Below are 22,315 nucleotides of genomic sequence, written 5' to 3' on the forward strand. Positions count from 1 at the left end.
CGGAGATTATCCTGCTTTAACCTGAACTAAACCATCTAATCTGCAGAGTTTTATTCTTCCTATGGATTAACGCTGCACTCTCTTTTCCTTTTATCCCCGACTCCATCGCCCCTGCGCGACTCGCCGCTGCCGCTGAAGCTTTGGCGTCTCTCCTGTTTAAATGGACGCCGCGGCTCAGCCTTCCACTTTGCTTCATCCGGCGCTGGTTTAAAACCGCGTCTGAAGAAGACGCTGTGAAGGTAAAGCTGAAGGTTGAAGCTGATCTATGAGAAAAACGTTGTCTTGGTGGATCTCTGGGATCACCTGGGAGATTATCGCCTCTCCCAAACCATCCAAACGCCAGCCGCCACCTGGAAATGTTCTCACTGTGTGGAAAAAAAACCACGACGGCAACATGTCCAGTTCCAGTAATCCCTGAGGAGTTCATTCAGTTTGATTCATTTTGAGGGCTTTATTTCATTTTATTTTTAAATCTGCCCATTCCTGCCAAAACAAATCACATAACTAAAAGCTAATTACGCTGCAATTTGAGAAATTGGCAGGAAAATATCTTTTTTTTATATTTTTGATTGCTTCTTTGTTTTTTTTTTGTTTTTTTTTTCCAACTAAAATACTATTTTGAATAAATGGAAAAAGGAAATTTGTTTTTCGTGTTTTTCCAAACAAACCGACGAATCACACTGTGGGGGCAGAAACACACAACGAACCCGCTATTCGACCTGGACACGTGTGTGTGTCGGCACAACAGGTTAACCTGGTTAACCAGCCCAGCCTGAGCGAACGCCGAGACAGTGACAGTGATGGGAACCCGTACAGGCAGAACATGCAAACTCCAGAGCATGCTGCTGGTGGAACAAGCCCGGTTAGTTCGAACCGAGCTGAGCTAACACGAAAGCTAACCAGCGAGGGCATCCATCCATCCATCCATCCATCCATCATCCATCCATCCATCCATCCAGAGTCAATCCCAGACCAACCAGGCAGTATAATCTCTCCAGCCAGCGTTTAGCTGACCTCTGAACCCTGCAGGGAGGCGATAAGGGAGCATCCATTCCCATGTCTGAAGAACTGGGTCCTTCAGACATGGAGGAGAGGGCGTGGGTTCAGGTGGAGCTTCTGTCGTTCGGTCTGAATCCGTCCTGTGGAGAAAACTCTTCAGTCGTCACCCGAAGGTCAGCAGCAGATCTGAGGCTGGAGATGTAAACACAGCCGTCCCTCTGCACCCAGAACACCAGAACTCCTCCACCTGGTGGAAGTCACACCCCCACCCCCCTCCACCCCCCCCACCCCTCCACCCCCCCACCCCTCCACCCCTCCACACCCCCACCCCTCCACCTGAGACGGGCCCGCCTAACTGATGGCGCCGAATAACAAAGACGTTATCGGCCCGGACGTAAGAGAGCGAGAGTCTTGATGGACTGCCAGATCAGATAAAATATGAAGAGCTTCTTTGAAAAACACACTGATGTCCGTAATTAGAAGAGAGCTGCAGATCAGTGTGACGCCGCGCCGCCCAGGAGGGTTATTACCCCGGCTGCACACAATGGCGCGCTGCTGAGGAGTAAAATATCACTATTAGCTGTGTTCAGGTGCCAAACCACAGATACTGCTATCTGTCAGGATCATCACACACACACACACACACACACACACACACACACACACGCTCAGAGTGATAAGCTCTGACTCACAGGTGTACGGCAGCATCCCCCAAAGGGAGTATCTATCTCTGTCTCACACACACACACACACACACACACACACACACACACGTTTTCAAGTCGATTAGTTTTACCGACTCTTAACTGTCCGAAACAAGTCAGGAAGAATAACACGCTCCCGTCTGTTACACACACACACACACACACACACACACACACACACAAACACACACACACACACACACACACACACACACACACACACACTTGTGAATGAAGATGTTCTGACATGTGACGACTCTTCCTCCGTTCATCCGGAGGCCAAACACAGCTACATCACATTTTTTTAACCCTTCTTTTAAACAAACCTGAACGATTCAGATCAGTCCGCAGACTAAACACTGCTGACTGAACTTTTAATGACTGTCTATCAGTTCCACATGTTGCAGGTGTGAACGTTGGTCGTATGCGTCGACGATGCTAACTGCGATTGTTCAGACAGGAACGCGCTCGGCGGCCTCTGGTGGCCGCTGCAGGTCCTGACCTGTGTGGAGGAGCGCGGGGTCGCTGGACGGATCCAGTGTGTCTGGAACCAGCGCTCTGTGTTTGAAGGAGTCTTTTTAACCTTTCCATGTATGTTTAAAACCTTCAGTCAGGCTTAACGAGCAGCACAAAGTCTTCATTTTAACTGGCAATTATTATTATTATTATCATTATTATTATTATTATTATTATTATTATTATTATTATTATTATTATTATTATTATTATTATTATGTTCAAATGAAGGATCGACAGGTCATTACTTGAATTTACACATTTCTCTTAAATTGTCATTTATTAAGATAAACCATAATTTGTCATATATAGACATTTTTATAGTTATTTTTTTTAATTCAGTGTATTTACTGTAAATTTGGGTTCCATGCGATCTTCGTGTGAATTTGTCTCTTTAACTTGTCATATATTTTGATTTACATTGTTTTTCCTTTTTATTCTGACCTAGATGCATAATTAAACGGCTTAAACTGATGTATTATTAATTAGCATGTCCATTATTTTTTTATTCTTATTCATTATTCTTTATTGTAAATAAGCACATACATTTATTTGAATGTGTTTTATTACAATACAAATTAAACCATATTGTCTTTATTATAAGTTTTTACCTGTAAAATCAGTAAATCACAATCTTAATTTTAAAATATCTGGTTTTATTTTAAATTAGCAATGAACAGAAATGATTTGTTTCACCAAATTAATGGATTTATTTGAACTTATCATCCATTTCATTCTAAATTAAACCTAGTATGCAGAAACATTTCAGCCTGTCACATACAGTGTCACCTTTATTGCGAATTAGAATGTGTTAGTTTAAAAAAATCAAACCACGACTCAACAGTAGCCTTAAAGTCATTTATTACAATAGAAATACTGTTGAGCCCTGCTTTTTTTCTTGCATCCAGTTTGTAAATCTTTGCTTTTTGTGCTGATTTCTATTTCATTCCTCTCTCTGTTTACCTGTCTTTCATTCGGTGTCACTCTCCATCTCCTCCTCTAACTTTCTGCATCAATGCCGGTCTGTCTTCATCACTCCGTCTCTCTCTCGCTCTCTTCCACTCTCTCTCCCTCTCTCTCTCTGCCTGTCTTCCTTTCATCTCTCGCCATCTGCCTTCCTCCATCTTTATTTTCCCTCTCCCTCTCTCTCTCTCTCCCTCTCTCCAGCTCTCGCCTCCCTCGCTCGCCCCTCCCGCTCCTCTCACTAAAAACTTGGCAGAGATCCCCGTCCTGTTTCCCCCCCCCCCCTCTCTCTCTCTCTCTCTCTCTCTCTCTCTCTCTCCTCTCTCTCTCTCTCTCTCTCTCTCTCTCTCTCTCTCTCCCTCTCTCTCTCCCTCTCTCTCTCCGATACTCGTTCGGGGGATTGCGAATGAATGCGATCCAATCTAGACCTCGGCTAAGAGACATGAATTTTCATTAATTACAACCTTGTCAGCAAAAGCATTATGGGAGCTGAATATGAAAATGCTAATGAGGGGAGCTCATTTGCATATTTTTCTTTGTTGGAATGTCATTAATTATTACGTTTTATGATGATGAATGCAGCTGTCGATGGCTGGCCCTCCATGCCTAATTAGCTATCAGAAAATCCTCCGATCAAAAAAATGGATAGGGATCCCAAACTTTACTTTCACTGCGTCCCTCTTCCACTCGGCTGTTGTTGGATTTCATTCTCTCTCTTTTTCTGGAGTAACTTCACACTTCCTTTGATTCCTTTTCTTTCCTCGCAATTTCCCATCAGCCCCTTTTGTCGGTATCTTTGTATGTCTCCACCATCTTTAAGGGCTTTCAGTAGATCTGCTGTTTCTGCCTGGTGACGTCTGTCGCTGGAGGGCGGGGCATGTCGGCGCTGAGTGGGCGTGTCCACCGCCGTTTGGCTCCACAATAAGCTGAACAACGTCATAATTCTACAGTAGCTTTCATCTTTCTTTGACATTTTTAAGCTCATTTTGTAGCCTCGGTTCATTTTGTTTAGATTCTTATGAGAAAAGAATCACTTTAATCAACTTTGCTGCTGTACTTCTGCTTTCTCGTCTGGAACTCAGACCTCTCGGTTCTGCCCAGTTCAAACTCTTCACGTCACTGTGTTGGTATTTCCACCTTTCCATCTGTGCTGTGATTGGTCCATTTCAAAGTCGGACGTGACGGTGGTCTCTGCCTTTCAGACGGTCTGATCTTCTGAGCTAGAACCTGACCGTTCGGTTCCTGTTGAGCAGCCGGAGCTCCTCACTGAGCCTGAATCTCATGCTGAAGGTCCAGCTAGCTAACAGGAGACAAACGTTCCACTTCGAGCCTTTTTAATCGGGAGCAGCTGCTTTTCTTCTGCTTGTGTTTATTAAAGTCAAAATGCTTGGAGCTTTTTTTTTTTTTTTCAGCTGCCATCACTGATACGTCGACGACTTCCATTTCCAGAGCCTAGAGTTGTGCGAACTCATGTGACGGCGTCGCTGCCGGAGCTCTGCTGGACGGGAGTCGGAGCGTCCAGCACCTGGACGTCCGGCGCTGGCGTCCCAGCCTGTCCTCACCTCTCTCTCTCCCTCTCTCTCTCTCTTTTTGGTTGTTGCTTCCATCTCTTTCTCTATTGTCTAAAAAGAGTAACAATGAAGACTTAACAAATCCCCCCTCCAAAAAGCCACTAACGAACTCCCCCCTCACTTGGCTTAATGAATGCCAGGCTTAATTAGAGCACCATGATGTCAGAGGCATTAATTATCAGTTGGCTTCGTTTCAGAAAACACACACTGTCTCTTTTCTGCGTTTCCCTCTGCCTGCCTGTCTCTCCGTCTGCCCGTCTCACCGCCTCGGCTTCTCCACGCATCTGTTTTCTCTTTTTGTCTTTCAGCCTCTTTTCACTCGCCGGGATTTCTGCTCCGACTTGCTCCTTCCACGGAAGACATTCAGGAAGAGATGAGTTCTGATTTACGCCGTTTCGCGACGCGGTTTTTGATTTGTGTCGTCTTACGAGGACGGCGGCGGCGGACGAAGGTCGTCCAGCGACGTCTGAGGATGTCAGAGGCAGAGACAATATCTGCCAATCCCACTGTCCAACTGAGGCCTGATTTATCAGGATCCAAGAGGAACTCCACACTCTGACAGGACGGTCTGATGTTAGTTTATCCAAAATGAGGATAAACCAGAAAGCAGAAAGCAGAACGATCTGCCGGAAACGGAAACGTTTCCGTCTGTTCATGAAACAGAATCGAGAACGGACAGTCTTTCCACTCTCACCAACACCTTCAATCACAATCAGATTATTGATGAGGAAGTAAATGACTGTTCAGACAAGGATGTTCAGATCGCGTGATCTGTTGAACCGGTTCAGGACAGGGAAGTTTGCAGAAACAGAATAAATCACCAACACAAGATACTGAAGGCCGACTTCGTATTTCAGCTGAGAGTCAGTAGTTTGCTGAAGTTGCAACAAATTGGTCGAAACCAAAGTTTTCAGAGATGAAAACAATCGTCTGAAAGTCTCCACTGCTCTTCAAAGTTCATTCAGAAGCCATAGGTCCAGGAAAAAGGTATCAAACTGATGTTTAACACTGTAGAGTTACTTAAAGGACACCGCGTCTCGTCACGATACAGTCTGCAATGAAACCAGCTTCCCGCAGTTAAAGGGAGAATCGCCGGACTTCCTGAGTCCAGCTGACATTCTGCCAACTCCAGAAAACTTAATTCCTATCTGTATCCGGGGTTATCTGAAGGACAACTGTGTTTTTTGGTCAATATACAAATTAATAGACAACAACGGGGAAACGTGACATTGTAAGATAAACAGGACATTTCAGGTAGTTTAAGTTCTTCAATCAAAAACAAATCAGAGATTCTTCAGTGTCTCATCAGAGATCCAGATCTGGATAAGGATGTTTCGCTCTGAAGCAGGCAGTATGGCTGAAGCGGGATGTTTCCCTGTAACACAGGCAGTATGGCTGAAGCGGGATGTTTCCCTGTAACACAGGCAGTATGGCTGAAGCCCCCGTGCCTCTGAGATGAGAGGGAACAGTTCATCTCTGGCCTCTGGGAGTCACGGCGAGCGCTGAAGAGCTCGCTCACTCTCACAATAAACATACTGTTTAATGCTGCACATCTCCATCTCCCTCTCTCACCTCTCACACACAAACAAGCACTCTCTCTCTCTCTCTCTCTCTCTCTCACACACACACACACACACACACAAACACACACACACACACACACACACACACCGTAGCGTGGCTGGCCAGATGGGACTCTTCCACATGACCAAGCCGATCAATCAACACTGAAGGGCCCAGGTGCTACTACGCACCATTTCACAGTCTGTCACACACACACACACACACACACACACACACACACACACACACACACACACATAGCAGCAGAGACATGCAGAGATAGAAAGATAAAGGACACACACAGTGAGTGAGGCAGGAAAACACACACACACACAAATATAAAGACACACACACACATACATACACACGGTGTAACATGAGTGACCCAGGCTTGGTCTCTCGGGGCCTCATCTGGATGGATGACAGGATGGAGAAGACACTAACGGACGGATGGACGAGCAGAAGAGCTTCAGACAGAGAGAGAGAGACACATAGCTCCAGTGAGAGAGAGCGAGAGAGAGAGAGAGAGAGAGGGCGAGAGAGAGAGAGGTTCACATCCAGTGTGGGATGCCAGTGCTTCAGAAATACCAGATATTTTCCCAGGATTCTCTTTCCTTTGTCAAACTTCATCTGGAGCCGAGTGTTTTCAGACGTACTCGAGTATCGGTGCTTCTGTGTTTCTGTGTGGTTGTTGATTTTTTTTTTATTTTTTTATTTTTTATTATCCGCTCTTCAGAAGGAGGCTGCCGTACAGCCGCTCTGATTGTTTCCTCCCGGTCTGAAGTCCCAGTATTGCCGAGGCGGTCTGGACCAGTGGCGCCCAACCCTGGTTTCCCCTGAACCGCAGTCAGGACCGACGGCTGGACCTGCTCTGAGCAACACGCAGCGGCAAAATAATCAATTTAGTCAATTTAATCAGCGCCACTGCACCCTGCTGTGAGTCACTCTCGCAACACACCTGGGTTTTTAACCAGCAGCTCATTTCTGGACATGTAACGAGCCTCGTCAAGGTCAAAGGTTTGAAAGTTTTTTTGAAGGGACTCCAGGGAAACCATGACTTGTGTTTGGTTCCGGGTGTAGTCATGTATTGTGAAGGAACTCTTCAAGCTTTACTGCAGCGAGCGGCGGTCAGGTAATACATTAAAAAACATGAGCTGAGGATGTACTCTGGATTTACTGACCCAGCTCCCACCATGGAGGGTTTGGACTTTTCTCCAAACCCGCTACTTTTCCAGATCGGCACAGGACAAACTGAGCAAGACCGACAACAACACACACTCAAAGTACACAATTATTCTCAGACTGAGTGATTCTGAACCACCGAACATCCAAAACACGCCTGAATATTTTCAAAATAAGACGCTCCTGTTGTATTCAGGAGGTCAGAGGAGAGCATGGCGGTGATAAAAGCAGGATATTGGAGCCCAACATGGATTCCCCCGTCATTTCTCCCTCCACCCGCTTTGTGACTCCTCTCAAAAAGTGACAATTATCCTGACAGCTCCTCAAAGCGGCGTCTGAAAGTGATCCTCGCAGAAGTACTCCAGGACATCGCCCCCCGACGCACGGCTCCTTTCAGCGAGCGCCGCTCGGCGCGCGCCGCCCTCCGCCCGCTCGCCTTGACGAGACCTATTATTACTATGTCAGATCTAATTACACAGACAATTTGCACGTGATACACAGCCCCTTCAAAACAATAATACACTAAATGCTCCGCAGTGGCTCGCTTTGTGCGTCCCGCTTAATGCACCGAAGTCAATGCAGCACTAATCAATTTATGACATCCATTGAAAATACGGGGAGACGCAGGCCGTCCGCCTTCAGTCAGGCCAGACAACGGGGGGGGGGGGGGGGGGGGGGGGGGGGGGGGGGGCTTCAAGAAAAATGAACCCATCACTGCAACTGATTTCTGCCTTCCTGAATTCATGCAAATATATTTACTCTGACTTTGAATTTAAGATTTGGCTGCCTGATTGTGAGATTTCAACTTTAGCCAACAAGTGAGCAGTTGCCTGTAGCCACAGCAGCGCGCTTCTCTCATCTGGACCGCTCCCTTCTCTGGACTTAAACATTCTGGGCACAAAGCGCCGGAGCCAGCCGAGGGAGACGGGGGGGGGCGACCTTGGTCCCACATCCAGCTGAGGTGAGGGGGTCCCGGGGTGGAGAGGAAGACGTCAGGTCTCCACCGGGAGGGGGGGGGGGCGACAGGTGCCGGGGGGATTCAGTTAGAATCCCAGGAGAGAGAAGCAAAATGTAGGAAGAAATAATAAAAAGGAAGACGTTACATGTTAAGACAGTATGGATGGGATTAAATAGAAAGAAAAAAAGGTGAATTCAGAAAGAGAGGGAGAGAGAGAGAGAGAGAGAGGGATGTATTTCTATATAAAGTGTCCAGATGTGACCTCCTCAGAGGGGGTCCGGCCTCACGGCTCAACACTCATTAATAAGGTCAGTCAGAGGTGAGACAGACGGCTGACTCACTGCATTTCAGCCCGAGCGGCGAGAGGAGGGGGCGCCGGGAGCCGCTCTGTTTACCGTGCGCTCCCTCGTCACGGGGACAGAGCCGGGACGTGTGGAGTTTGCACGAGCTCCCTGTGGAAGCTCTGAGGAACGGAGCGATCCCGCCGTTTGGGTCGATTCTGCTGCGTTAGCCGAACCCCGCTCCACTGTCAGCCCCGTTGTCAGGACGCCTTGCTAGCAAGCAGCGCAGCCCAACAAAGGCAACAGATCCAGCAGACAAACACACGTCCATTCAAGGTCTGCAGGAATAGACACGCTTTTGCAAAAACATGGCAGCACAGTATTCACTTCCCACAATGCAGTGTGGTGTTTACATTGAAGTAGCCCTAAAAACACATGTACATTTAAACAGGCTGCACTCTCTACAGCAATCCAGCTAAAAGGTAAGACGTAAAAAACAATGATCCTCGAGGGGAAATATCGAGGTATTGTTTCTGAAAGCAGAAGACAGTGAAAGCGAATTTCTGCTTTTCAGCACAAACAGGAACGGCGCCTGTTGGAGAACTGGTGAAAATCACTGATTAATCCTTGAGACCGAAAGAAGAGCGAGGCAGGTACGACAGTGACAGCAACACAAGTTTTGAGCTGAACCCCAAAAAACAAAACAAGCAGCGTGTCGCTGAGGAGAAACACTTCGGATCGTTTATTTATAAGAGAACAGAATGTGCTTACAGGCTGAGAGCAGCCAGCCGCTCATTTACCATGTAGTGACAGTTCGTCTGTGTGTGTGTGTGTGTGTGTGTGTGTGTGTGTGTGTCAGGGTGGTGCACCTGCTCTGCAAAGCAAAGCAGCGACACAGAGAGACGCACATACATGCATCAACTGTATAACCACATACATGTACATGAAAGCCAGGCGCCGGCGGAGCGTCCACACCGACACACACATACACACACATACACACACACACACACACACACACACTTCAACGAGAGCGCACACTTCAAACACTGCCACTCTCTCTCACACACACACACACACGCAAAGGCTCTGTGTCACCACATACGGATACACAAACTGGAGGTTGGATAACACACAAAGGCAGTGAAACGAAAGCACACACACACACACACACACACACACACACACACACACACACACACACACACACACGCACAGTCTTGTATTTCTATCCTTGTGGGGACCGTCCATTGACTCCCATTCATGTCTAGCCCCTAACCCTGACCCTTACCCTAACCCTAACCCACACCACAACACAGCCTAACCCTAAAGAAATGTTTTTGCACTTTTACTTTTTTCAGTAACAACAACATGGTCAAGAAAACACTGTTTCTCCTACTTAGGACCGGAAAAAGGTCCCCACAAGGCACGTCGTTCCACGTTTTGCTATCCTTGTGGGGACATTTGGCCCCGACAAGGATAGAAATACGAGAACGCACACACACACACACATCGGGACGTGCTGTGAACCCTGTCCGTCCCACCGTGTGACTCGGACTTCAGGTCTCATGTTTTGAGTTTTGGTGCCGTGAACCACGTGTCAACCTGAAAACACCGTCGTTATAACTTTGTTTCCACGGCGACAGGAGATGTGATTGTACTGCATTGTACTCTGAACAGAAGAGCATCAACACACAAACACACAGACAAAAACTGACGTGAACTCAAACACACAGGCATCCATGAGGAGGCAGAAATATACCACACACACTCTGAAACTGACATATTAAGGTGCACGCGCACAGAAACACACACACACACACACACACACACACACACACACACACACACACCCTGTGAGGAGATCTAGCAATCAGAATTTGAAGAGGTCTGTGTGTGTGTGTGTGTGTGTGTGTGTGTGTGTGTGTGTGTGTGTGTGTGTGTGTGTGTGTGTGTGTGTGTGTGGCAGCAGATTAATCTAGTGGGGTCGCTGAGATGACACTAATCCCTTCGCTGATTATCTAGAGCATAACATCACTCTAATCTGTTGGTGGGGGGGTTAAGAAAGACAGACAAGGTTAGAGAGAGAGAGAGAGAGAGAGAGAGTGAGAGAGAGAGAGAGGGAGGGAGAGGGAGGGAGGGAGAGGGAGGGAGAGAGAGAGAGAGAGACTGCGTTCAGCCTCAGTCTCATGTTCAGGCCGGTGGAGGAAATACTGCGTTAAGAATCCTACTTAAGTGAAAGTAAAAGACAAAAGTACTTATTTTTACTCTACTTTAAGCATTAAAAGTAAAAAAAAAAAAAAAAAAAAAAACTCACAAAGTGAGTCATGAGTCTCTCATGTTTCTGTATTGTTGCCATAGCTTCACAGCGTTTCTGACCCTCGGGCGCCACGTTTCCTGCGACAATATATAAATATTTATAATTTAACCAGTTATTCGTGGTTGACCTCGATTCTGTGGGGGACCAGACTGACCAGGTTCAGATCCAAACTGTAGCACTGAGATGTTTTCCGGCACTCGGACCGCTCTCAGCATGGTTCATGTTCCATTCGCACAGCGTTACGCAGGAGTCGCCGGTACGAAGCCAGACGACGTTCACCCTCTCATTCAGACTCTCTGATGTCGGGAACCAGGACATGAACCCGGTTTCTGAAATGACGGAAATACAGAGTGATGAATTTTCCTCGTTTGTTGCTAGCGTTCACTGCTCTGTTGCCGTGGAAACGGTTGGCGTAAAGAACACAGTGAAGTACACGGGGAGTAAAGCCAACGATCCGTCTGCCTTCAGCTTATCTGACTGTTACCACAAACGATTCCGCGTCTGTGACGTTGGTGCAGATGAAGCAGATTCATAAAGTACATGAATGACGGCTTCTCCAAGTCCGAAGCTCCTCTTTGCTCCCCTATCGGTTTTTGGAATCAGATCGGTTTGGAGTCTCGGAGTGGGAAGAAAAAAAACAAAGAAAGTGATGAAATCTCATCACTTTTAACATCGACGCTGAGACCATCCTTCCCACGGAGACGCACACCGACGCAAAAACCAATACAAACATCAAAGACAATCTAATTCTGCCTCGGAGAAATGATTCCCCTCAAGTGGAAGAGTCGCAGGTACGACGCCGGCCGAGAGGATGTGTGGAAAGCCGGGGAAGCGGCGGCGGCGGCGGCGGCGCTCCATCTCCGCCGCTGTCTCTGGCTCTTAGCGTTATCATTATCAGAGTAAATTGCGGCTCCCGCGTGCCAGATGAAGAACGCAATATTTCCATCTCTGACTGCGCACGGCGCGCTCCGGCTCGGCCTCGGCGGATACATCCCATAATCACAACACTGTCACAACACATCGCGCCGCCGATGGATCACTCCAGCGGGGGCCGCCGCCGCCACCGCCGCGTTCCCTTTGTTTTGTTTGTGAATCCTCCGTCGGGTGGGGGGGGGGGGGGGGGGGGGGGGGGGGGGGGGGGGTTAATTTCATAATGAGAAGACGAAACGATCTGATTCCACCTCGCTTTAATCTGTTTGAAGGGAAACCCCATTCCGACTCCCCGAGCGTTCCTCGGCGTTCTCGCTCCGAGCACCTGCCTCCGTCCCGCCGCTCTGCCGACGGAGAGAACCGGTTCCGTCCTGAGCGTCGACGGTTCGGACCGCCAGCTGCAGGGTTCGCTCTGGAACAGTCCTCCGCCACCGTCTGAAATCCCTGATTCTGAACCGAGAAATCTGACGACAAGCGCTTCCTTTGTGCGGACGCCGTTCTGCTGCGGCCGGCTGGGAGGAAAACAACGGCCTCATTTACAGGGACGCTCGTCTCTGTCCGATGCAACGCCGCTAAGTAAAGCGCATACATGCATCCAGACAAACCTGATTTTTTTTGGATCCATGATGCTTCAGTCAATGATGTTCCTGTGCTGTGGCAGAGTAACAGTGTTCTTTCTCTTGCCTTGAATGTATTCTGCCGTTTCCAGATGCCGCGCTCTCTGCTGCTATTCCTTCATCAGGTCTGAAGTAATTAGGACTGTTAATCATAACTTTTGTGTGAATTAATCATGGCTAATCACCCTCGATGTACTTACTGCATAGGTCTACGTTACAGTAGCAGCCATCCTGTGATCCATTGTGCAGCTGTAGTGTCAAATTACCAGCACTTGATGCTGAGAGTGGGAAGCCTGTTGAGACGCCCGCTGCGTGGAAACCAACCAATCAGAGGAAGGCAGGCTTTTGGAGAGAGGCGCGCTGCATGCGACACGCTGGAATCCCACCGACTTTACTGTGAGACTGAGCAACGACAACTTCCTACCGATGAGCACACAGACCCCACAGAGCTTCTGAAACGATCCCTGATGCTACAAGACCAACGCCGCTCGGCGCTGATCTGAAACGCCACGCAACTCGGCCCAAACTCATGCTCCCAACCACACACACACACACACACACACACACACACACACACACACACACACACACACACACACACACACACACACACACCGAATGGAAACTTCAAAATCCAAAGTGTGAGCAACATTTAAAATGAGAGAAAATAAAACAAATGAGAGAAAAAGAGCAGGTAGAATCAAACGGCTCCGAGCCGGAGCATCCAGTCAAAGGTAATTAAGCTGTGTGTGTGTGTGTGTGTGTGTGTGTGTGTGTGTGTGTGTGTGTGTGTGTGTGTGTGTGTGTGTGTGTGAGGCAGATTATCTGTGTCAGTGGCCATTTGCTCACAACTGGCGCCACATCGGAGAGAGCCAGAGGCAGAGAGCATCATGGGTAAATGAGCACACACTGCCTGGCGTTTTTCCACACAGCGGAGAGAGAGAGAGAGAGAGAGAGAGAGAGGGGAATAGCATGCTAGATGACCTGTCTTCTCCTGTGTACACTCGTGTTTCACTAATTCTCTGCACACACACACACACACACACACACACACACACACACACACACACACACACACACACACACACACACACACACACACACGGTAGTGCCACACAAAGACATACAGAACCCAGCGAAGGAGTGAATCCAGAGTTGATGGCCGGGAAGAAGCAGACTGTAAAACACTCGCTCTCTCTCTCTGTCTCACACACACACACACACACACACACACACACACACACACACACACACACACACACACACACACACACTCGTCCTGCGTCGTACCTGCTAGCCTGGAGTTGGCGTACGGCGGTGAGAGGCTGTCGTGTGAAGCCATGTACTGAGATCCATCTGCGTAACTCTGGAGAGGAGAGGAGAGGACAGCCGTTATTCCCTGTGTGATTGGTTGTTTCCCTGATTCCGGCGGCGCGGTGTGGAGGCCGGGAAGCGGCGCGCCACCGCCTGATCACACGCCGCTCCCGCCACCCGCACCGGAGCAGGAACAAACCGGCAGTTTTCACACTGAGACGAAGGAAAGTACATTTTATCGACGTGATAACTCTCCACTTCAAACGGAAAGCTGCTGATCTAAACCTGCTGGCCTTCACGTTAAACCTCTGTGACAGTCACTTCCTGTTTGTTCGGTGTTTTCTGATCCGTGGTTGATGACTCCACCGCGCGATTCTCCGCTCCACATTTCTGTAGAAAAGCTGTGAGCGGTTAAAAATAAAGCTTTTCCCCGTCTGAGTGCGACAGTGTCGCCTCTCCAGCCGCTTCCAATAGAAATGAAACAAGTCAAGCAATAAAGGAACAACATCTCCCATCGTTAAGGACACATTCAGAGCTTCATAACACCGTTCCAGCTAACTTAATAACTACTTTTCTTGTACCAACTCAGCAATGCTCCACTCAAACAGGTGGGTCAAGATCAAGAGAGTGTGGAGGCTGACAGGAGGAGATCCTGAAGCCTGGGAGGAGTGTGGGGCGGCGGCCATGACAGTCTGACAGCGACGCATGGAAGAATGGAACTGCTGATACCTTGGAGGAACGACTTCCGCTCGCCCACGACGCTGCGCTCGTTCTCTCCTCCATATCTGCATGAGGGGAAACACAGGAGAAGGTTTGGATCGTTAGAACGAGTTCACAGCAGAAGACGACGCCCTCCGATACAGCGAGTCCTCATCCAATATGGCCGCCACGCTGAGTCCTGTCTGAGCTTCAGCCTTAAATACACAGAACGTTTAAACTGAAGTTGGGAAACAGCTCAAGAGACAAGAAACAACACGGAGCAACGCAGCTTGTCTGCAAAATTGTGTTGGAACAGGAAGTAAGGTCATCAAAGTTTTTCAACAGATCAAGGTAAAGACTCCGACTTCTGACAGTATGAAAGCAGAGAAACGCCAGCACATCTCGGGATTACATCCTGAATCAGTGAAATCATCAATAGAAGACGCTGCTGTTCGAAATATCCCGTCCGCCTCCGTGCGTCTCCGTCCCCCACGTCATTAAACATTATTGATTATGATTGTACGGCCTTTAATGTGTGTGTGAGATTTAATGCTCCTCTAAGCCTCCTGCAGGCCGCTAATCCCTGCCTGATCGCAGCCAGAGGTCGCAGGTGACCTGCTAATGGAGAGCCAGCGGCGCGGGCGTGTGTGTGTGTGTGTGTGTGTGTGGAGAGGGTTCAAGTCAGAAATCAATTCCTTTAACATGAGTTTAACCTTAACTGATTAACTGTTAACAATAAAAACACAAAAGACACACAGAGGGGAAATATCTGAACACGTCAGGTAGATTAGCTCATCCAAGGCACGGCGAACGCTCGCTCACACACACACACACACACACACACACACACACACACACACAGACACACTGTGCATTGTGAAGCACAAATCTCTCCTCAATAGGCCTCTCCTCCATTGTGCCGGTCTGTGTACAGTCGGCAGCTTACATTCATTGTCAAGTCATTTGGAATGTCAGCTTATCTGTGTGTGTGTGTGTGTGTGTGTGTGTGTGTGTGTGTGTGTGTGTGTGTGTGTGTGTGTGTGTGTGTGTGTGTGTGTGTGTGTGTGTGTGTGTCGGGGGTTAGTTACAGAGAGCTTTCTGAAATGACTCCAATAATCACAACAATGATAAGAATACCTCTGATTTCAGCATTTGTAGAAAATCCAAAGTAAAAGAGTGGAGAAGAAAAGGGAGGAACACTGAAGGGTAAATCGGATTTGAGGGAACGCTGCGGTTCCCTCAAAGGCAGGACGGCTCGCGCAACGGGGACTGGAGCCCACGACAATATTGAGAAATGTACCAATCACATTTTAATATAATTTAGGGAACAAAAACGCGTTTGAGTTTCAGAGGGTGAGTGGAGTTTTGCAAATACAATTTAGGTAAAACACTCCTCAGTGTTAACAACTGTGAATCGTTATTTAAATACTGAAGCAACGCTGTGGAGAAGAAAGTTTCAGGAAACACATCTGTGCTTCTGAAGATTCTGAGAATTAAACATTAAGAACAGAGACTCATCAAAACTCAGGGATCGTTCAACACTGCCTGGGAAAAAACAAGTCTCCTAAAACATGAACATTCCAGTTCCTCAGATGAAATTTAAACTCCACAAGAAGTGAAATAAGCCAACAAATGGAGCCTTCATGAGGGGGGAGCTTCATCCACGCTGCCTCTCCAGTGAATGAACCAGGGGGGGGGGGGTGAAGGTAGAGGAGCAAAGTTTGAAGACAGGAGCTCCAGATGCAGGAGGAGGAGGAGGAGGAGGAGGAAGAGAAGCACACAATTAAAGAAAGCATCCAGCCTCCATTGAAAAGTGAGCGGGGGGGTGGGAGGGGTGAGATTGGATGAGAGGGAGAGGAAGAAAAGGAGGAGAGGAGAAAAATACAAGTTGGTGTGCAGGAGTTGAAAGATGTGGAGGAGGAGGAGAGAAGGAGGAGAGAAGGAGGCGTCCATGTGTCCTGCACCTGATAAGGCCTCCGATTGAGGGCTATAAATTACACCGGGGCGAGCGAGAGAGGAGGAGAGAGAGAGAGAGAGAGAGAGGGGGATAGGAAATCTACACACACACATACACACACACACACACACAGTGCAGGTTATCTATCATCAGTTAATGAACTTAGACTGACAGACAGCCCCATGTCTCTCACACTGATCCTATTAAAACCTGCCTGACACAAAACAGACTCCTATTAATACAGTTAGCCCGTGTGTGTGTGTGTGTGTGTGTGTGTGTGTGTGTGTGTGTGTGTGTGTGTGCGGTAGGAACACAGGCTTGTATTACCGTTAAACAGCTCTCTGTATTATCAAAAAAAATAAAAGGGGGGGGGGGGGTTTATTGGAGGATGTTTAGGAAACAGAGAAACAAGTTTTGTAAGAAACAAAAAGCTTCAATTCTGAACATTTTATGGTAAATATACACTGGAATCAGTATCATGATTTATTGGCGTGTTCATCTCTTCTGTTGTTGAGGAGGTAGAATGAGTTAAAAATGAGACACAATTACCGTTATTAGGGACATCTACCGAATCTGCTGAATCCAGTGTGGGATTATTGGTCTGTCTTGAAACATCTGAACGTGTTTGGAAGCTTTTTTTTTTTCTGAATTCAAAAGAAAATCTAAAAAGTTGAAAGTTCTTTTACTTTTGAATCCATCCTACATAATGTATGGCCACTGATTTAATAACAAAAAAAAAGCAAAGCAGTGAATACAAAAAAATGTGCACTAAATCAAAACATATAAAAGCGACAAAATGTGAATTGCATTATGGGTAAAATTGTTAATGCAAAATGACAGATTAATCATATAGCTAACCCCCATTACCCACCGTATGCATCTGGCTTGTATTTATTTCACTAACACATGCGATGTATTTATGTATTTTGAAGTACTTGGGCTTCCGTAGGCACAAGGCATTGTGGGTATTGTAGCTGATGTTCTGTCAGGACAGCCTATTCCAAGTTTGATGCAGGTATTAATAAAAAGTTAAACAGCTCCCTGAGCCTGTATCAGTGTGATGAGTGTCAGTGACTCAACTCACCACCTGGTGGTTCAGACTGGTACTGCAGCTGGAGGAAGTCGGAAAACTTGCTTATTGTTACAAAACAGTCACTGAGATGAAATCAGAATTGGTTTTTCTTTTCTTTTTGACACATTTTAGCTTTAAATGATTGAACTAATTGTAAAAAAAATGAATCGGTGAGCGAAGAACAACCGGATACCATCAACATCTTAAATTATCATTGAGTGTGTAATGATGTGAAAGCATGTTGACATGTGATACCTGCCACACACACACACACACACACGCAAACTAATGGTCCCTGATTGACAGAAATGAGGACAGTGGTCATGCTGTGAGTGTGTGTGTGCACCTGTGTGAGCTCTATAGCCCCACTGTTCTCATCTGGTCTCCAACCAAACTCTGTAATTAACTGGAGGAGGTCTGCACCAGCCCCCAACACACACACACACACGTCAGCCGGTGTGTGGCGATCACAAACAGTCCGGGCCGCCGTGGGAGCGGCGGGGCTGTGGAGCCCCCTGCAAACAAGCCGCTCTTACACCCAAACACAACGTCTGTGAAACATGGCGGACAAATTACCAAACCGCCGCACAGCCAGCCGTTCAACGCCATCCGTACATTCTCAAAATATCAACAAACTCCAACAACACAATGGTCCTAAGAAGTGGAAGAAGTAAGAAGTGGGCTTTTGTTTGGAAGTGTACAGGAAGTCAAACATCCCGCGAGAAGCTGCTTTAAATCATAATCTGTTTAATCTACCGCCTGGATTAACGCAGCGGGACGACTTCTTCACAAACACAGGAGGAGAAGAAGAAGAAGGATGGAGCAAACCGAGACCACATGAGCTCCGGGACGAGCAACAGAGAGAGAGCGGGAGAGAGAGAGAGAGGGAAAGAGAGAGAGTAGGGGAAAGAGGGAAGGAAACCAGGAGAGAAAGACAGGAAATGAGCGGAAGTGAAGAGAGTGCAGAAGAAGAAAGGCGTTGAGTAATCAATCAGATGAGAAGAAAGAGGTAAACAGTCACTTTATATAAAGCAGAGAGAAGTTCCATTCAAGTTATTATCCTGATTAATCTCACACACACACACACACACACACACACACACACACACACACACACACACACAGACAGTAAGAATTAAGAGTCAGATTACATCTCTGTATCTTCTCCTTTAAAGCTGCTTAAACTGTCTAACACCCACAATCCCACTTTGTGGGTGTGTGTGTGTGCGTGTGTGTGTGTGTGTGTGTGTGTGTGTGTGTGGGGGTGTGTGTGTGTGTGAGTGTATGGATGTGTGTGTGTGTGTGTGTGTGTGTGTGTGTGTGTGTGTGTGTGTGTGTGTTTCTGTGTATGTTTATTGTTTGTTTCAGTGTGTGTGTGTGTGTGTGTGTGTGTGTGTGTGTGTGTGTGTGTGTGTGTGTTTCTGTGTATGTTTGTTGTTTGTTTCAGTGTGTGTGTGTGTGTGTGTGTGTGTGCAGGAAGTGATGTCATGGCCTCAGAGGGGAAGTGGACCTCGTCCTGTTTGTATCTCTCATTGTTTCCTCTCCTTCTCCTCCTCTTGTCCACTGGTCATATCGTTTTCTTCTTCCTCCTCCTCCTCCTCCTCCTCCTCCTCCTCCTCTTCCTCTTCCTCCCCTTTATCCAGCAGTTTTTCTGGTTTCATCGTTTATTAAAAACTCGGCTTTCTTTTTCGGTCAAAGTTGAATTTTCATCTCCTCGCTTCCTCTCATTTCTCCCATAACTTCCTTCATTCCTTATTTCCTTCCTTTCATGCTGACAGTGGAACGATCAATCCATCCATCTATCATCCACCCACACATCAATCCATCCATCATCCATCCATCCACCCTTGTGAAAAGGTTCATTAACACACCACATTATGAGAAACAAAAACCATAATCAGACAGAACCAGGGATCTTGAAGGTCCAGTGTAATACCACATCTGTCCTATAGAGGGCGTGGAGCAATGTGCTAAGGCCCAATAACAATCATAACATGGTAACAATGGTGAAAACTTAATGCATTAAAGGAATACGCTGAAGACCTTTGACCCACGCCCTATCCCTATCATTGACAAAGTTAGACAAGCTCATAAATACCTTTTTTGCATCTCAGCATAGCGCCCCACGGAAGGGTATACCGGCGCACAGCAGTAGAAGCCATAGACTCAGCCGCTGTGCGCCGGTATATCCTTCCGTCGTGCACTATGCTTGTGCAGATCTGTGTGTATCAAAACGTTATTTTAACGGATTGAAAAGAAAACACGTCTTTAAAATGTTTCACAACCGTTCGGATTTACTTAGCGTGCTAATACGCCGTCCCCTGGACCACTGGAAGGAGGATTTTGTCCACTTTCGTCAGTCCGGCTCTGATTCCTATTGACTTCCAGCAATTGAGCTACGCTAACTACGATGCTAACAGCTGGGATCCAGCCACTGGACGCAGAGACACAAAAAAGGTATTTATGAGCTTATCTAACTTCGTCAACGATAGGGACAGGGCGTGGGTCAAAAATCTTCGGAGTATTCCTTTAAGATACTGTAACTGTACAAAGACTGTGAGACACCTTTAGGCCCAACGTACGCACTCCTCTTTGAGCATTATCACATTTTTGTCGGCAGTTATTTTCAAAGCAGCTTTAATGCCACTTCAGTGAAAACCAGCCAGTAATGAAACACCTCAGTAAATCTTTATTTTATGCCACTATTGGTAACTTATTAAGCTTCATCACATTTAAAAACAGTCAAAATGAATATGTTAATTTCCATTATTCCATTGTTGGTTGCTGCTGGGCCTCTGAAGTAAGTTTGATGATGGCTTTGCGCATTTGAGAACCTCCAGTGTGAACTTGTTCAGCAACAAAGTGAAGGGTCCAGAACGATGGAGGCTGTGTTCTCCACCTGTGTGGACGGCAGCGCTTCAGCGTGAGGATGTCAGGACAGCAACGCAAGGTGAAACTGGAGCAGGACACCAGGGAGCCAGAGGTTAAATATGAGGGTTTCATTCATGTTCCTGACTTTACACACACAGACACACACACACACACACACACACAGGCCAATGTTTCCTGTCATTAGGCAGCAGTGCCGTTCTATAATTAGAACATCTGGACTGGGGTAGTTTTAGAGCCAGTGGCTGTACACACACACACACACACACACACACACACACACACACACACACACACCCTTTAGCATGAAAACCCACAAAAACCTGCACAGGCAAAAATGTACAAGCCACCCCGTACACATTCACTCACACACACACACACACACACACACACACACACACACACACACACTGATAGAGAAAATAAATGTAACATGCTTTACATTTCAGTCACTTGTTGTTGTTTTTTTCTGCTGTTTTGTTCAAAATAAGCACATTAAAGTCAGAGAAACAAACAACAGCTTGGAGAGCTAATGGCACGCTAAATGAAGAGAGGGAGTAGAAAGAGGGGAAGAAAGACAGAGGGAGGGAGGAGGGAGGGAGGCACAAAAAGTAAGAGAAAAAAAAACCTTCGCAAGTTCAAACATGGCTTTCTTGAACGAGCCGCGTCGCATGTTTTTTTTTTTTTTTTTTTTTTTTTTTTTTTTTAAAGACAGTGGAGCTTCAGAGCCCACAGATGCCTTTCCAAAAAGAGAGATTAATATTGATAATAAGGAGGCCGGTCCTTTTTGTTTTGTTTTGTTTTGTTTTGCTTTTTTTTTTTTTTTTTTCCTCCTCATCTCTGCGGTGGAGGAAGAATAAGCGGAGCGGGCGATTCCTTTGACAAACCCCCTCGTCTCTCCACACAGGCCATGTGAAGCCGAGCCAACTGAGGCTTAGATCTCCGCACACGCACACGCACACACACACACACACACACACACACACACACACACACACACACACACACACACACACACACGCACACACACACGCAAAGCAGCAGAGTTAGCAAAACTTTTAGAAAGACCAAGTGAGAACAATGTAGATGAAGGCGAAGAGTCAGAGGCCGCATTTAAAAACGAGTAAACAGCGTTTCATCGACGCGGTGATTCCTTCAGCGGCGTCTCGTCTGCAGACGGACGATGGAGACATTTGGTGTCACAAGGTCCGATGTGGTCCTGGTCCAGACCCCCCCCCGCCAACCCCACCCCCCCTCGTGAGGCTCGCAGGCTTTGAAGACCCCGAGTCAAACAAACCAAGGAGACGTCCTCACACACTCACCACACACACACATACTTCACAGCCTGTCCACAGTGAGACAGACACATCCGTCCACAGCGCAGCAGAGAGACAGCCGTCGCCCAGCGGCGTTTCCGATGAGTTTTTCTGCTCGGATCTGTGTTTGACAATTCAATTAGGGCCGCCGTCTCTCTGCGGAGGCTTCGCCGTTTGCCGGCGTTATAAAAACTCTATCTGCTCGACACCTGCCAGCTCTCGGCGAGCGAAAGCGGAGGGACGAGGCGGCTTAATCGCACGCGGGGCGAGAGATTTTTTAAAGCTGGAGGAAGTCCGGCGGGTTGGACGAGGAGAAGGGAAGCGGTCTCTCAGCAGAGACGGGGAGAGTTCTACCTCCACATCTGCTTTTAATTAGCAGGGAACGTGGAAAAAGAGACAACAGCAGCACTCAATCTTGATTATTTTGTCTCTCCTCGTCCTCGTTTCTATCAGCAGCGGCTAAG

General features: G+C 47.3%; 1 protein-coding gene across 1 annotated transcript in view; it reads right to left on the bottom strand.

The window, feature by feature from the left end:
• The window catches only part of tcf4 (transcription factor 4), a 181,827-nt gene that overhangs the window by 126,457 nt on the left and 33,055 nt on the right, over nucleotides 1-22,315 (bottom strand). The window contains 2 exon segments of the mRNA XM_030085513.1: nucleotides 13,895-13,970; nucleotides 14,648-14,703. Of these exon segments, the coding sequence (XP_029941373.1) occupies nucleotides 13,895-13,970; nucleotides 14,648-14,703 (132 nt within the window).

Source organism: Salarias fasciatus, assembly GCF_902148845.1.
Source record: "Salarias fasciatus chromosome 7 unlocalized genomic scaffold, fSalaFa1.1 super_scaffold_4, whole genome shotgun sequence".
Classification (NCBI taxonomy): Eukaryota; Metazoa; Chordata; class Actinopteri; order Blenniiformes; family Blenniidae; genus Salarias; species Salarias fasciatus.